General features: G+C 40.5%; 1 protein-coding gene across 1 annotated transcript in view; it reads left to right on the forward strand.

Moving 5' to 3' along the window:
* The first annotated feature begins 12,612 nt into the window (after window positions 1-12,612).
* Window positions 12,613-18,664, forward strand: part of cdh23 (cadherin-related 23) — a 200,443-nt gene continuing 194,391 nt past the window's right edge. Inside the window, 1 exon segment of the mRNA XM_051959826.1 lies at window positions 12,613-12,729. Within this exon segment, the coding sequence (XP_051815786.1) occupies window positions 12,700-12,729 (30 nt within the window). The 5' untranslated portion in view covers window positions 12,613-12,699.

The raw sequence follows: 18,664 nt of genomic DNA on the forward strand, positions 1-18,664 counted from the left end.
GGTAAAGGTCAGCGATGACACTGTTATTACCTTCAGCTTGTCACTGGAGTCTAATTGCTCCTTTAAGTTCTGGGAATGGATCTGCACACTGTAATGTCTGACACTTTCTGCACAGTTACAGCAATCTGCTTGGAGCTCTGTATGCATTAAGCATATGCTGTGGGCTAACTAATGAAACAAGTGTGAACTTTGTCAGGGCGATAAAGTAATCTAACATGTTCCCACACGGTGTAAAGGGAACAAATAGTGCTTCATTTCATAGTGTGCCAGTGCTTAGTTGTGTGCACCTGGTTGTATAAGGGACACTTTCACATTTCTCCTCCTTTATTTATACAAAATTTCTCTTACATGAATTCATTCATTTCATTTATATTATTCAAAGACTCCCTCTTGGGAAAAAAATAACTTTTATAACCTTGTTAACATATCCATATGGTGTTTTTAATGTGTTTGAAGACAAATAAGCTGTCAACACCACAGCTGAGCATTTCCACTTGAAAATTGCAGTGAAAGATGACATTCTCAAAAACAGAGATTCAAACCATCACGGTGTTGTATGCAACAAACCTAAAGAAGCCATCCTGTCGTCTTACAGAAAGAGGCTTCAGGATAGATTTCCACTTCTGACATGCATACCTGGATACCTCCAATATTCAGTCCTTCCAGGATTTCGCGGGCGTTTTTCGTGATTGTTGCGGCCGAAAATGCCTGAATTCGCGGCAGCTTTTCTAAAAAATTGCAATAAAAGTTGCAATGTTTTAAGCTTATTTGTTGTGATGAAATTGCGGGAGACACTGACAATTGCTAAAAAGCTGCATTTTTTTCCAGCTTGTGGAACATGTTTCAACGCTGTAATTGACAATATTTATTCCGAAATTAATTATTTTGCCTTCCAACCCATTTCCACAAGCTGGCACACCACGGTGGGACATTAGCAGCAGCCAGATACTGTTTTAGCATGACGTGGTTGGTAAATTTGAGGCACAAAATGCTAATTTACTGTTGAATGAATCATATTCGGACATATCTGTCAGTGGCTTAAAAAGTTAATTTCCTGGCACACACGTGTTCACACACACACACACACACACACACACTCACGGCTTGTCACATCAATTAACAAGAACAGCACTGAGAGAGGGCAGTACTTCACGAAGACAGGCGTGTGTTCTGCATGTGTACATACCGAATCGCGTGACCTAAATTTGTAGCTGGCAACTGGAATTGATGGGACTCAGAAACACTCCCACAATTTAATCAGTTGTTCCTTGTATCATTTCTGATACGTCCACAGAGGTAGATTTGTTGTAGTATCACAATGATGTGATCGTCAGGTAGCGTTCACTTGTTGCCATGGTTACCATGCTGCTATCAGACGCCGTGCCGCTATGAATCCTTAACAAACTTTAAGCCACAACTCCTTGTGTCATTTCTGACCGACCCTGAAAATTTCATTCAAATCCCTGAGTCTGTTTTTGAGTGATGTTGGTAACAGAGGAAGGATTCACACACGCTGATCGTCACAAAACTCCGCCGTGTTCTTAGGTGGAATAAATAATCTAACTTGCCTTCATTCTTTCAGTGCTCTAACGGATCTGGATGCAACAGTTTCCATCATGGTGATTTATGTGGTCTGTTGTCCGATCATTTCAGCCGTTCTAATATGTTTCGTGTTTTTTTTAAAGTGTATCAATCGATGATTTTTTTTCCTTTTTTTGTATTCCACCACAGTATTGAATGGGTGTAAAACAGTGTAGCTCTGCTTTGGTGAAGAACATCAGTGAATTAATTGTTTATCATTGTCTTCAGCAGTAATTTTTGTTGGTAAATGAGAAATATTAGTATCACACATGTCTGCAACTTCAAACAATAAACAAGGAAGTGAATTCGGTGACGTACGTGCATTAGGTTTTCGCTGGGGACTACTATGATTGGTGGAACTCACGGGAGGCGGGCCAAAATTGCAGGAAAGTTGCGGTGATTGGACAAAATTGCAAGGCCGCGCAAAATTCGTGGAGATTGGTTGATTTCGCGTGAATTCGCGCGATCGCAACATCGCGAATTCCTGGAAGGACTGAATATTGCAGCTTGTTTAGTTTTGCATAGACTAGTTTTACAGTGAGCAGAGTCAAGGGTGAGCTGGAGCGCTTCAGCTGCAGAGATAGGGGAGGGGTGAATATATAGAGAGAGGCATGGGCTAAGTTCTACACATTCTCAATAAGGCAACATAGCAGAGTTGTATCTAAGCTTTAAGAAGATAGGAATTGATTAGATGACTCACAGAGATGAGACCATAGAGGGACTTTAAAACCCTGGAAACACATTAAAGGATAGCTCTAATTTTCTTAGACACATACAATACATGTACTTAATGACACTTTAGATCAAACAGCAGTGTTTCAGATAGTGGTGATATGAGTACTTGGTGGTGTTCATGTGTAGAAGGATACATAAGCTCATGATTTTAGAGCATTTGATTGCATTTCTGTTTGTAATACTTGTGTGACCAGAGTTAGATTATGTATTTAGATTTGAGTTTATTGGGATATGTTATTTATTCCCTTTCCTTGTAGAAAACCACAACTACAAGTAAATAGGCAATCAACCAAGTCTCTGCTTTTTTTATTCTCATACGATGGAGAAACTGAACTCAAGTGGTGTTCTGGCCGACACTGCCTGTGTGAATCTGGAGCCAGTGTCTAAACCAAGTTCATTCTTAATATCTCCTTTACAAGCAGTAAAAAGATACATCACAAAAACTAAATTTGAAAAAAAAAAGTGGAGTGATTAACAGTGGGACAAATAAATTAAGTTCTAAGAATAAGAATGATTAAAAATGTAAAAGCAATGACAGTTATGATCAATAAGAACAGCAAATAAACTGTGGTATTTACGAGGTCAACTTAAAGTTTTGTCGAGTATGTGGGGCACAGAGCACATCTTCCTGTTCCTAGTTTGTCTGCTTTTGATGGTGTAATAAAGCCAAAAAATCCAATAAAGCCACATTAAAGCGAATATATGAATACACACTGACAGAAACACAATGAGCAAACCAAAAAAATTAAATAAAAACAGCACCGCGTTTGCAGAAATTTCCGGTTAAAATTATTACCTCAGAGTGTTTCTAATTTTACCTCCCTGGCAACGGTGAAACTTCATTGGGACGCCTGAGCATGTGTAATTAAGTAAAAAAGAGAGAGAGAAGGAGGATGAGTATCAAACATAGACAGCTATCCTTCCTGTGTGTGCATCTTCTCTCCTCCGTGCAAATTACGCCCGTTCCTTTCATGCCATCCTGCTTGCAGTAATTTCATTTTAATATGATTCCAAGAAACACGCCAAGGTCTACCATGCTCCTTGTTATTCATGAGAACTCAACCTGCCATCTGTTATCGCAACTAAGTCTGTCAAAAACCAACCGAGATGCATTACTCTCTCTGCTGCATTGTGTCAGGCACTTCTGTTTCATAGGCGCACTATTTCAAACAGAATCATGCCCTTTATGCTTTTTACAAGTGATTTATGCCCTACAAGCTCATACAGGCCCCAATTATAGATGCTTACAGATCTGAATTACTCTACAGGACATATGACGTCAGACAGTGCAAATTTAATCAACTCTAAAAAGTGCTTGGATTGTTTCATTTCTCCTCCACTGTCAGAAATAAGTTGCCCACACTCCAGTAAATTTATGCAGCCATGCCTTGCTATCATGCAAGTTTATAGAATTTCTTGCATAAAAAGCAGCTCATTAGAATTGCGGTAGGAGTGTTGAGGTATGTTTCATCATTAGAGCTCACACTTGGGGTTGGCTTTTGAATTTTGCACATTAAAGAACACTCTGGTTTTATTTGCCTTTGGTTAAATCTGTGTAAAAATATTGAAATGCGGTACTTGTGCTTTAGTATAACCAGAGGTGCAAAGTTTAGCTTAATGGCATACAGAAAAACACACGAGTTAAAACAATGATGCTTAATATTGCATCAGTTATTTATTATTTGTTAATGTTACAAAAATTGTCCACTAGAGGGCAGATGCATTTACTGTCAGACTGAAGAAATGAGGCAGCGGAAAGGTGAGAAAGTGAGCTGTGAAAGGCTTGATCATAGGAGTCTAAAGTTTGATAGAACTCCATGTCCCAGCCTCAGACATGCTATATGACACCTTTCCGTTGTGCCATTGTGTCTTTGCAAAGGTCATTGTCATGGTTCATTGCTGAATCTGTCGATGAGACATCAACTCTTTCCAGCTCCATTCGACTGTGCAGCCCACTCTGATCTGCCACTGACTGTCAAACCAAGAAACAACTTCTCCACTCTTCTTTCTCTTTTCTTTCTCTTTACAGACAGATTTTAACACCTAAATCAGTCCTTTTCTATAGTTTTTTATTCCTCTTTTGCATCATATTTTTCTGTCACAGATGCTTTCGTAAGCTGAGCCCTTCTCCTGTCTGGAGCAGTGGCCTGAAAAGAGCACAGCAGACAGAAGACACACCTTCAGTGGAGAACAATAACGGGACGCTGGGAGCAAATACTGGAACCCCCTCTGCTGCTTGGCATGGAGTTGTGGTGAGTCCATCCAAAGGTGTTAGGTAACCGCCACTAACAGGGGTGCACATTAACTCAGGCCAGCGATTGTCTGGGTATTCATGACTGCCAAGGGAAGCTGCCATGGAAGTGCTAGTGTAGTAGACGCAGCTTTTCGTCACCCTCCTGCCCATTTTGGCACCAGCTTCTTCCACATGACAGCCGGGAAGTCATTAGCAGACTGCTACATTCTTCAAAAGACAGAAGGACCTCTCTTGCTCGGTGTGTAAAGATGCTGCTGCTCGATGTCGAAAAGAGTTTCAGGGGACAACAGTTCAGCTTGGCCCCTAAACAATGTGAAAAATGAACAGCTATTTCTGCATGTCCAGTCCAAGCTGTGTGATCTTAAAGGGGAATACTAATCGACTTAAAGTCTCATTTAAACCAAAATAATAAAACAGTGTCTGTCATGGTTAGGCTAAACATTATTTACAGTCCAAACACTGAATTACAGTCCCACAGACATACATACACCATTATTTAGTACAAATTGGTGCAGCTGCTGCCAAGTAGCATTATGTTTCTGGCACTGCCTTTCCGTTTCATAAAAAGTGTTGCAGACACAGCAACTAAAAGCCTGAAAGCAACTGTGCAAGCATGGAGAGAAACAAACATTGCCCATATCACAAAGAAAAAAAATAATGTTCACATCTATTCTACAATGAACAAGTACACAATAAACATAGCCTTCTATTTTTCACACTGAGGCTTTCCAGCAGCGTTAATTTCAAAACAGTCAGACTCACAATCATTATCCCTATTTAAATGTAATGTGTTGCTGCAGGAATATGCAGAGGTGTGAAAAATGACAAGAAAAAGCAACACAGTGTCGAAGTAAGTTGTTTATCCATTACATGCCACAAGCAAGGCTTTCAGTGCTCTTTTGTATTGATACTCCAAATCTTTTGAACTCTCCTGGAAGATGGAAGATATTCTTCTAAAAATATTCTCTCATTTCACCCACAGTTGTTCAATTGACATGTCAGAGCAGGAAAAGCACAGGTGGAGTGAATTATAAGCATTTCCAACACCCTCATTCCACTTATGCTAATTAGCTTAACAGCATCTGTTGTGTGAATGTCAATCATCGAGCATGAGTTACTTTGACACATAAAATGAACTCACAGCCATCACTGATTGATTTTTATCTGTTACACCTGTGATACTTTTTTATGGCAGGTGAAAATGACAGCCAGTGGAAAGGACATGTTGCTACTGCACAGCAGCATGTAAAAGTTACAGCAGTCAAGAGGCACATTTGCATGCCCCTGAGAAGTCAACAAAGGTAAGTTACATTTTACTTTTTTTAAAGATTTAAGTTGGTTGACTGGTAGCACTAATGTTAACTAGCAAGGTTCAGTTTTGTTGTCATTTTAAATATTTTGGTTATATTATGTGTTTGTTCTGCTTCATTTTATGACTAAATACTTGCCAAAATACAACATTTCCGTCAACGGCAAATGTACGTTTTATGCTAATTGGCTAATAGTAGCATGCTAAAGGGGTAACATTGTAAGCAGTTAGGTATTGCCCTCAGCAGCCATCTTGGTAACGCTTCTAGACAGTTAATTTGGGGTCGCAGGTTCCTACCATAAACTGGATGGCCAGAGAGAGAGCCATAACTGCAATATTAGCAGTCAAAATCTAATTATTCTTCAACACAACTGACTGAATGTTTTCAAAGTTCAGTTATTACAAAACACATAAGCGTCTTTTTGAAAAGGGATGTAAAATCCTCATTTTTGGTGTTCTCACTATATTTCTGTTCAATTTCTTTAATGTGTCTGTACGAACTACATTGATCTCTGTCATTTATGTAAAAAAGGCAGCTGAGTCCAATACTCTTTTTCCACTTTTAACTGGGAAAAATGTAAAAAAAGGAAAAAAAAAGTAACCGTTCCATCAAATTTAACATACAGGCGATGCATCTGTCTGCTATCCATTTAACAGAGACCCCCTGTTTTTCACGTCACCTCTTTATTTTGGCAACCACTTCACCTCCTACATTGTGAATGAAATCTGCATCAGTACCAGTCTCTAGTTAAGTCTTTACTGGCCATGGCCTTTCTGTCTTGGAGCAAGTGCTTGGGTCAAAGATTCGTGTTGTAGGAGAAAAAATATAGGCATAAAAGTTCCTGTTCCACTCTGTTGTTATTAAAAATAAGTGAAAATAAAATATTTTTGGTTATGTCAATCATGTGTCTTTAAGGAAAAATGTCATAAAAGCTAAACATTATGATTGAGGTGTCTTGAACTGATGCCTTTCTCAAGGTTGCAATTGCTCAACAGTTTCAACCCTGGAAGACTGTAATTGAGCAAAGTATCCACTAGAGAGCAGCAAAATATCACTTTGATCATCATGAAACAAAGTTCTCTGTGCTCGAAGAACTGGTTTTTGGGCCATGGCACAGACATATGTATGTTATTAGGCTGTTAGTTGCACCTCTTGCATTCCTAGAAACGGATCAAATGGGTTTTCATCTGACGACATGCCTGCTTCCTTATTGTACTACAGGAGTGCATTTAGTTGCACATTGTCAAGTTGTAACATGTTATGATTACAACCTTTTCAGAATTTTCTCTTGACAAGAACCTATGTACAGTGCAGCACGAGGGAAAATGAAAGAGTACATTTACAAACTGTGACTTTTAATGTAAAATTTAATTGCCAACTGAAACATGTAGCCTTACAGCTAGAAGATCCTCAATTTGCATCCCGACATTCCCGGGATCTTTCTGCATGGAGTTGGCATGTTCTCCCAGTGAATGCATGGGTTTTCTCTGGGTACTCCGGCTTCCTCCCACAGACCAAAAATATCCTGAGGTTAATTGGTAACTCTACATTGTCCGTAGGTGTGAATGCAAGTGCGATTGTTTGTCTGTATATGTATCCCTGTGATAGACTGGTGACCTGTCCAGGGTGTCCCTTGCTTTCACCATAAGTCAGCTGTGATAGACTGCAGCCCTAATGAGGATAAAGCGGTTTATAGTTGATGGATGGATAGAAGTTAAACATGTTTGTGCGCCTGATGAACCACAACATTAAAACCACCTGCATAATATTGAGTAGATTCTCCTTGTGCTACTTTAACGACTTTGGCTTGTTAAACCATGAACTCCACAGACCTCTGAAGGTGTCATGTGGTATCAGGTACCAAGAAATTAGCAGCGGATCTTTTAAATGTTGTCCATTGCAAGGTGGGAATTCCATGGGTTTGACTGGATTCCACAGAAGCTCACTCAGATTGAGATGTGGGGAATTTGGATGCTGAGTCAACACTGTATCATGTTGCTCAAACCATTCTTTAGTAATATTAGCATTGTAGTAGATAACATTACCATGCTGAGAGAGGCTCTTTCGGGAATACTGCTGCTATGAACGCGGGTATGTGGTCTGCACTAGTATTTAGGTAGATAGTATTAAAGTTATACGCATATGAAGACAATGACCCAATGTTTTCCAGTAGAAATTTGCCCAAAGCATCACTCTGCCTCCACTGGCTTGCCTTCTTCCCACAGTGCATCCTGCTGCCATTTGTTCACCAAGTAAAGGATTGACACTCAACCAGCCATCCACATAATATACAAGAAAATGTTATCCATCAGTTCAGGACACCTTCTTCCATTGTTCCACGGTCCACTTCTAATATACCTATTTTAGGCACTTTCAAAGGTGGAGAACGGTCAGTATGGGCTCTCAGCTAGCTGTGATGAATTGTGTGTTCTGACACCTTTCTGCCATAGCAGCATTAAGGCTTGTGTGACTAGAGCTCCTCTGTGGGGTCAAACTACACTGACCAGCCTTTGCTCCCCATTCCTGAGCCTTCAGCACACAGAGCCCGTCAGAAGTTGTCCCTGATTGGACCACTTTTGGTAGCTACTAACCACCGCATGCCAGGAACAGCCCACAACGCTGCTGTTTGGGCAGATGCTCTGACCCAGTCATCCAGCCATCACAATTTGGCCGTTGTCAAAGTCACTTAGATTCTCACACTTGCCCATTTATCCTGTTTCCAACATGTCAACTTCAAGAGCTGACTGTTCACTTACTGGCTAAAATATCCCACCTCCTGACAGGTGCTGTTGTAGCAAGACAATCAATGTCATGCACTTCACTTGTCAGAGGTTTTAGTGTTGCAGCCGATGGGTGTATGTTTCCTTTCCATTGCCTTTGTGCAACGTCACATTGATGTAAATAGTGCAGCATCCTGCTGGAAGTATTTTATATATACCATTGCAATAGGGACAAGAGGTTGGCAGCAAGGAAGGCTGATATTGCCCCTGCTTTATATAAACTAAACTAACTAATTTTCACTTTGTTTGGCAGCCACCTATATTTTAGGCATTACTGAATTTGATGAAGCTAAAATATGTACCTTATTTGTCACAGTTCGAGTGACTGACTTGGCTGAGGAATTTGTGCAACTCTTACAAACATGCTTATGAATAGAAGGAGTGTATTTCAAACCACTGGTAGTGAAAGAGTGCCTTTAATGTGTGAATGAATGCAGAGGACAGGTGATATCAGAAGTGTTGTCAAAGCTTCAAAATGCACATGGATTCACGCCGTGAAGCTGCGATCTGTTGGGGAGAACGTGTTTTTTTTTGTTTGTTTTTTTACAGTTCATCAGCTTTACCTCAGCTAACCTTAACCCACATTACAAAAATTAAAAAAAAAAATCAGAAATCAAGTTTGCAAATCTTATAAAAAAATAAGGTAGAACCCATTTTTACACACAAGATCCCAAAACTTACAGAATTCTTTCTTACATACATGCATCTGTAAGTAACATATAATGCACAGCTGTATATTTGTTTGTGTCTTTTTATGAGCTAGAGTTTTGCCAAATTAACTGTACGCTTTTAAAATGACCGCTGACACTTCAAATGATTGACTATGCTGTATAGTAGCAAGAATTTTGTCTGAGATTTAGATTCAAATCTAGAATCTAAAATGTTTCACGTGCTTTGTCATTAAAAGTTTTATTTCTATCTTTCAATACAGACTGTTAACAATATAAACTATTGCATAATATAAATTAGGGCAGATCTGTGTGAAGGCATCCGCTTCCCTAAGTATTTTCTCGCTTTTATATTTTGGCAGTTGCTTTTACTTGTAATTCTTCTTTTATACACTAGGTGGTACTAGCACACTGGCTATCCCCCTCAGATCCATGACCCCCCATGATTCAATAATGGATTTCAAATTTAATCTGTGTAATATATTAGCTCCAGAGCTTATTTAGAAGGCTCATAAATAGATCTCTTTAATCTCATTGAATTCAGCAGTCTCTGGCGAAGCTTGCAGATGATTTGTCAACACATCTACATTTTTCACTGCCATGAAGGCGGCAGGGCCATGTGTTACATTTCCTATCTGCAAAAGAGCCTCTAATTAATTAAAGCCAGATCACAGGCAAACTATAGAAATCCTTTTAGGGACAGGGTTTGTGTTTGAAAAGATTTCTTAATTGGGAAAAAAAGGAGGGAATCATATAGGAGCAACATTAAAAACTTATGATGCTCAGCCTGTAAGCAGTGGGATTTGCTGGAGTGTAACTCTGGTTGAGGAAGGAGCGGGTATAAAACGGGACATGATGTAGGAGCTCCGGACAAGAGAAGGTTTATGATGCGCTCGGTGGGTTTGCAGTGGTAATTCTGAACCCTGGGAAGTGAAATTTGCAATCACCAGGGCGTTGGTGGTGATAGAGAGAGAGAGGGAGAGAGGGAGAGGGGAGCAGATACTTGGTAACGCATCACAGCAGGACAGGCAATCGAATCTAAAGGCGCTCAGCCAGCGACGGACACGGACGAGGAAGGTAGGACAATATGATAATGACATGATCATGCTGCGCTGAGTTAGTAGAATTGGGGAGATGATTGCGGCAGAAAGAGCTTTTCACATTAAGGAAAATGTTTTTTTTTCCATTATGTAGTGTTTAATTCCATGCGTCCGTGCGCAATTCAGGACTTTTTCTCTCACTGAAAGCGCAGTTCTCCTACTTTGCTATTTGGTTATGCAGTGTCTTGCTAATTTACGCACCAAAGTAGACTTTTAGAAGTAGTTGGGTGTCATTTAAATAGTGTTTTGATGTGCTTTTAGTGTAATCGGAGGGGTCGTTTGGGTTATAGTGGAATAAAATCGCACCTGCGCCCACTTCATCCAAGTTGCGTCGTTTTCTCTAATGTCTCCCTCCAACTGTTGCTGTTGTTTCATCAAATGCTATTTTTTTCAGAGCAGTTTAAGAAGTGAGGTAATGTGCATGCTTGCGCAGAGGTGTCAGGTGTACAGTGTTATCTCAGGTAGCCGTGGCGACTCCAAAGGTACCTGCTGGGAAGCGCCGAGACGCCCACTTATTTATTCATGTGTCACCTGAACGCAGCAGGCACGCAACGCCAGGTTAAAGGGGAACCTCTCAGTGCGAGAATTTAACTGTTAATGTCAGTTTGCACTGTCTTTTTTTTGCGTGTGACCACTATCAGTTGTTGGACGCTTCATGTGATGGTGCTGTAGTGCGTTTTGCTGGGTTTGTTCACATACAGCTGATGCAGCAGTGGCTTTGCAGTGCAGTGCAGGTTTTTGTCATGTTTCAGGAGTCTTTCTACCTTCTGGTCTGACTGCTTTACCTTTAACACAGTTAATTTTTGTAACTTTAAGCATTTAGTCTGGGTAATATAATGGGTTCTTTTGATGTGTAAAATCTATGTCAACTATTAATTTTATATATTCACAAATATACATAAACTAAACATATCCTGCGTGTGCGTGTGTGGCAATTCTAATGCTTCAATAGAAGAAAACTGGACTTTTTTTGGTACCTGAATGTGTTTCGATATCTGAGAATCTATGCAACAAACATTCCCATGATGGCACAACATGACACACATGATCAGATGTGTTCCAATCTGTCATCTTAAACTGTTCATATAATAATGCACTTCATAGATGGATTATATAGATCAGAATTATCTGACCAAAGAGCAGTGACCAAGCTTGTTGTGTCCCTGAGGATGTGCTGTCACTCCCCCTGTTGCATTACACTGCATGAAGATTTGGGACTTGGTATTCCCATGTTGTCGGTTTTTTTCGCTCATGCTTACTGTATTCCACCAGTGTATTTGTTCAGAAGCCACTGTCACCTCTGAAGCTGAAGTATACCATGAGAATGAATGCACATGTGCTTTGTGGGTATTTTCCAACAGTGGTTGCAGCACCCTGATGTTCTGAGAATCTGATGTTTTATAATATGTAAGTGATAAAGCAGAGAGAAACTGCTTCAGTGTTTCATGCATTACGCGGTCCAAAGCATGCCTCTTACAGTTGCCCTTTCAGAATCTCTGTCACTCTCTAAATTCATCGAGAATACAAGGAGGAAGAAAAAAAATACTGAAATGGAGAGTCTATATCTGACAGGCACCTTGACTGACAGGCTCAAATGAAACCCAATATGAGGGATGGAGGAATGAATTGCAGATACAGTGGCTATACTGGACTTTTATGAGGTCTCAGACGGGAGGCAGAGCTAGGTGTGAGGACAAGAACGGATAGCAATCCAGTAAAATAGAAGAATGATAAACTTGTGGAGGAGGACAGAGTTGGAAGGCAATGAAGTCTGTGGGAAATGGGTAGATATTAAAGTGAATTAATTGAATTAAAGTTGTGTCCTATGGTGTTGCCATAATTGTTGTATCTTAGTCAATCTTTGTGAAATCAGATTAAAAAGTGTGGCGTTAATTACCAGATGTGAGAGCATTATGCTATACTATACAGGCTCTTGAGTAACTATTAGGCTGTGGCCCTTTTCATGTCATTTTGTGTGCACTGTTGTGGGTTCAGTACAGTGGAGTAAATAGGACAGTTTTTGGCACAGAACCCATGGACCTTTAATCCTCCCTGCCTTTTCTCCTTTGTTTGGTTATCTACACAACATACATAGTACTTGCAATTATCATCACTGTACGCTTCCCACTTTTCCAATTTCTACACCCATCTCTCGCCTGGTCCAGCTGTGTGTGTGTGTGTGTGTATGTGTGTGTGTGGTCATTAAATCAGGCAAGGCAGTGGGGCAGAACTGAAGAAAAACAGGCTGGAGAAGAAGGGAGGGCTGAGAAGATGATTTTTGCTCAGCCAGTTGTTTTACAGGTGAGCTGTCAGTTCTTGCATGCCAACAAGAAGCTATTCTTCTCCAAATTTGTATTGAAGTTCAAAAGTCTCACATTGGATCCGATCATTAACGCCGTCTTTTTAGAGAAGATGACGGCTTAAATAGATGGTAGTAAACGCAACCGTCCACTGTAATCCCGTTGTAGTCTATAGCTACTAATCCCTGTATCCCCGTATTGATTCATTATTGTGTTAGTGTGAAGCCATTATGAAGGCATTTAGAAATTGAAATTTCCTGAAGGAATGGATTGAAGCTTTTTAATTTCTCACAGTGAAAACGTTGGGGATTCATATCTAAGCCAGTAGCGTTTACCATATCGAAATACATTCTCCCCTGGAAATAAACCATGTCATGTAAAACAAACAAAACAGCAATTTAATGGCAGCTCTGTTGTGTGACAAATCCTCGTCGCTGGTATTTACGCCTGGAACGCTGCCCTGAAGTGGGGATGAAACGGCGTGGAGAAAGACAGAGCGGGAGGAGAGACAATGAGGGTGAGGATGAGAAGATAGGAGGCAGGGCTGAATGGGGAGAGAGGTGAAGTGTTGAGATGCAAAGGTCATCTGTGCTGGAGAGGAGATACTAAATGGTGTGTTTTGATCTTTCAACCAGAATAGACAGCTGCTGGCAGAGGAGCATGACTGTATCCTAACAAAGAGAGAGACAAAGGGAGATGAATGAGTCTCTACAGGCTATCGGCTGCCCTCTGACACAGCTGTCTGTGTTTATGTTGTCTGATATACACGCAGGCTTCTGCTGGGACAGCTTTACCGAGCTCATTGCAGCGAATAATGGCCAAGTGAAAAGAACGCCTGCCGAAGAAAGACGCATTTTAAGGCCGACGTCAAAATTTGGGAAGGAAGCAATCACTTCACATTAGGGAGGATGTGAATTTGCTTAGTGTTATAGCATTTGAGTGAGAAGGAGAGAAAAAAACACAGGTTAGTGGAGAATTGAGGCCAGCATACTGTGTATTGAGATGAATAGTGTGCTAATGCTGTGATTGCAGGATAAACTAAGGGAATGTCAGTAACAGTACATCTCATTGTCTCATAAAAATGTTATAGGCTGTCTACAAGGAGAAGAGGAGGGAAGATAAAAACATTGTGATTCAGTAGAAAAGGAGTACAGTAGGGAACGAGAGGGGCATGGCAGCATATTGATCAGTGCCCTTTTTTTTTTTTATCGCTACATGAATGAGAGGAAAAAGTCAAGAAGTGTGTCATTATGTTCCCATCACACTTTGTCCCCAAAAAGCCTAAAATCAGAAATTGTTTTGTCATCCTGCACTCAGCGAAAAAGGAGGTGGCAGCTGCAGACATGGCTGTTTGGTTCCAACACACTTTTTTGCAGCACATCTGTGATTTTTGAATCTCCTATCTTATGAGACAACTGGCTGTGATGTTTTTCTTCACATAAGTCCATTTCTGAGTTGTGCCTGCATCATTTCATGTTTTGTTTTCATTGTAATGATTATAGCTGCAGTAATCTGTTGTCAGTTCTCTTAGCAAATGAATCTAAAACGCTTTCTTTCCGAAACACACTCATCACAGTTTCTTTTTTGCAAAATTCTTGCACAGTAGAACCGTACAAAGTTGCTCACCTGTTCAGTCGTGATCTTGGATTGATCAGGAAAAAACACAGAATGGAGGTGAGCAGTGATTAAAGTCGCCTCTCTCTACATGTGTGATGAAATATAACAAATAAGGTAAAAGCCCCTTTCAGACATGACTTTTCTTTCTGTTAATCTGATGCCATCTGTAATTGTGGACTTCTTGTCTCTTTTCTGTAAACTCTGCAACAGCATGTGTCATACTTGGTGTTGCGTGACGCCTTTTGAAGAAAGGTTTTTCTACATTTCAGCACCAATATTGGCCCAAGAACATCACAGAGAATGACAAAGACGGATTTTGCTGCTGAAATCACAAAACACCGCTGTGATTCACTTTGCTATAAAAACACGCATATGCAGCAATCTGAAATGTTTAGAAAGCTCAAGGAAGCAACAGCAAGGAAAACAGTAACAGGTCAGATTACTGAGGCACCAGTATTAAATTTAATGTGGGTTTTGACAGACTGTTAACAGGAGTTGAAGTTGAATTTGTTGCTTCCAGCTGTTTCCGGAAGGATCCAAGTGTCTCCAAATCGAGAGTGGCATTAAACTCTATCATGTTTTATTTTACTGTTGGTAAACTAGCAGTTAGATTATCATCAGTGACTGAGAGAACTTTCAGTGTTTAGGAAATAATAATGCACTCGACTGTTAGTTGTTTTGGCAGTTTGACAAGCTGCTATTAGTTCAGATTTAGTCTTTGGTTTATTAGTGCATTATTCTGTATTAAACATTACTTGATATATTGTCCAGTCTCGTGGGTGTTACTAATATCATGAACGTACCGTGGCTCTATGTCACTGCAGTGGGTATGCCTGAATGAAGCTTTGAGGAACAGTCATGTAAAAGTGACTGATGCCGTCACTTTAACAGATTAATGAAGCAGCGATGTTATGCATCCCATGTCTGAAGAGAGCTTCACACATGATACAAACGGCCACTGGTGAGGAGGACGTGAGCAGTTTCAAAATCAGCTGAAATGTAGCAGGAACATCACAACAGCAAATAAATATGATCACTTATTGCATCTTCATAAAATTATCTGCCCTGAAGATGAGATTTCATAATAAATATTTGCAAGTTTTAAAATTTTTGTGCAAGCAATCATTTTAACGTGTGGAGTGAAAGGGAGGGAGATAATTTGATCTGTATGGCCCAAATGACTGATGATGTCGGTACTCTATTAAAATGTGTTGAAATAAGAATTTGTCAGATTAATTTATACAGATGAATAATAAATGACTCCTAACTGTTACTGTTGCCTTGTGTTACCTGAGCGTACTGAGGGCAGAGCTTAATTTGAGTACAGTATCTCACTTTTCTTGAGGATAGAGTCATCAACATATTAACTTCATCACTGCACCATGAGGCTTTAATCAGTTTCTACCACTCCTGTTGCTCCAGACTCCTGTCTCCTCCTCAGCATTCATTCGACAAATGCAGCACACCGTCTTATCCTGCTGCGTCTCGGTGTGTGGCCTATCAGCAGGTGTCTACTCTTTACCTCCAATGAACGCTAATGAACTCCCACCTCTGTCACTCAAACACACATATCATGGGATTGGTCAACACAGGACAGGGTGTGTATGAGTTGTGCATGCTCAAGCATTTTGTGACCTGGTGCTGTAATGCGGCACCTCGCGGTGCTCTCATCCCGTTCTGGATAATTACTGTCTCCTCAGGTTCTGTGTAAGCTGCTCCCTCCCTCCCACAGTGGTTTGCAAAGCACTGCTGTCAGTCCATACAGGATCAAAGAAGATACAGGCAACATCTCCCGTGAAAGAACAGTGTTGTCTTGGCATGTGTCCTACACCCCTCCTATCCTCTGTTTGCCTGGTGGGGAGTTAGTGATCTTTTATTGAAGGGAGGCCTCCGTCCAGCTGCTTTCTGAAGAGGCCGATCAGCAGGGACCTGCTTCGATTCCGCTGAGATGGAAGTTGTTCATGTCATGTTTTCCACATGTTTTTGGACTGATTTGGGGGTAGGATTGAAAAATCATGTGGGAAAAAAGGTGGTCTACTTGTGTGGCTCTTTGAACACTGTGCTTTGATCACTGCTTTGGAAGTAATTCTCAACTGGTGTTTTATGAAGGAGCATAATTATACATGTGCCACGTATCTGATTTGTTGCGTATCAAATGTCCTACCTAGTGTGATTCCCATGTGTTGTTATTGAGGAGATAATGTTCTTTTATTGTTGCTTTAAATTTCTTTCCCAACGATGTTGGAATAATTTGCATAGAAAGTTGAATATTGACACTCGTAGATTCATTTATGACCCGATCAGCAGTTCACTCAGAATCTGTGCCAGTTTGATTTACATTTCAACCCACAGAGCATTGCATGCTCTGCAATCCAAATGCCATCCTGTTTACACTGCACTCTTGTCATGTGAGTGAGGTTTGCTGAGTAAGGCTTTCAGAAAGTCTTGTCATGTTGGAGATGAAGAGATCAGGAGGGTGGGAAGGAAGACATTACTCAGCTCATCAGAGCAGCACCGTCCCTCCCTTCTCCCTGACAAAGCCAAATGTCTGCTAATCTGTCTGTGATCACTGTGCTAATGAGTGATGGCTTTTTTATGAGGATTGAGGCCGGGCAGAAATCTCTTATTGATTTGCTGTGATAATCCAGATTTGGCTGCCAGCTGAGGCCCACCGCTCCCTATAGAGAAGGGTGCCTATGAGGTTAAAGCCAGTCAGACACAATTGCCATGTAATCAATAATATTGAGTGCTGTAAGCTAGGCGAGGCAGCCATGTGGGCAGGCAGACCTCTTTGGATAGAGCACACTATGTCCAAATATTACTCTTCACTTCACACTGCCTTAATCACATATTACTGTCAGATAAGCTGTAGGGCCACAACTCATTACACAGACCTGGATCTCAGCCACCATAAACTTTGCCCAGTGGGAGCTGCATGTGTTACTTAAAGTCCCTGTTGGCCTTAAAATAGTTTGTCTTTTAAATCTCGAGGCTAGGTGTAAACCTTGCATTTGATTTTTAAATGCCTTCAGCATAACTGTGAGAAACTCATTACCTATTATTAGTGGTTGAATGATTACTCTTGTAACCAGAACCAAAAAAAAAATCTCAAGAGCAGTCCTGGGTTATCCTACCATTAGAAACAACATCTGAGATAGATAAGATGTTCATTTTAATGCTACTTGGAACATAATTGCACAACAAAGACGTCTTCCATGAAAAACAGATATAAGCTGTTTTGACATTTCACATCAGGATACAGGAGACTTCTGCCAAAACACAGCATAAAGAAAAACTGCCTGAAATGACTGCAGAATACATATATAATTAGACAAGCCAAGTTGGGTGGTGAACCATAAAAGAAGAGACATGAGCCAATGTAGATAAGACCAAGGAAATTAAAGGACGAAAAAAAAACGAGAGAGATGACTAAAAAGTGAAAAACAAGCAAAAACAGGCATAACATGGCAAACTCAGGGGAGAGTGAGAGACTGGTACAAGATGTATAAAATAGAGGGGTTGAACAGAAGATGAGCAGTGACTCTGATGGAGTGTGTGTGGGGAGCTGAGGAAGGAGTAAAGGATTGATAGATGGTGACAGTATAGCCAGTGGAGTGGGACAGTGCTGCAGCAGGGCCCAGCTTGCACTGAGGACCACCCCCTGCTTAGCCCTGTCCTCTGCTGTTTAATTGCCCCATCCCCACCTGGACGCCCTGATTTCATTGCACTTCATTCATCTGCTCTGTGCTTGATTGCATTCTAGTTTTTAAAGGCGCAGATTGTGATTTAGAATATTCCAAAAAGGACCTGAACATCTGGAAAAACCTAATTGTTAGAATACCTTTCCAGATGTTACAGATGCTTTGTGCACATCGGTGTTTAATCAAGCGTGTCTTTTCAGTTATAATAACTGTATCACTGCATAAAATGTTCATGTTTGATCTGATCAGGTCTACACATCCTAGAATTTTTGTTTGATTTAAAAAGTTACTTGAACATTCTAAGAAATATCTTGTACGGCTCATGCGAAGTCTGTTATGAAGAACTGGTTTTAATTTCCGAGTGTTGAAGCGTAGGGAGCTTGAGCTAGAGTTTGATTGCCCCCCCCCCGACCGCATTGTTAGTGAAGTGATTGCAGCGGTACATACTGTATGCACCATAAGCTGCAAATTGTATGGTAGCACAATAGCCCGAGTCCCCCATGTAAAAACTGAAAAAGCAACTAATTACTTTACCATGTTCAATGATGTTATTTCAAGTGGTACAAAACTACAACAATAGTGGAATTAGGAGCGTGTTTATGCTTAACAACAACAAAT

The sequence above is a fragment of the Acanthochromis polyacanthus genome, chromosome 15 (genome assembly GCF_021347895.1).
Source record: "Acanthochromis polyacanthus isolate Apoly-LR-REF ecotype Palm Island chromosome 15, KAUST_Apoly_ChrSc, whole genome shotgun sequence".
Classification (NCBI taxonomy): Eukaryota; Metazoa; Chordata; class Actinopteri; family Pomacentridae; genus Acanthochromis; species Acanthochromis polyacanthus.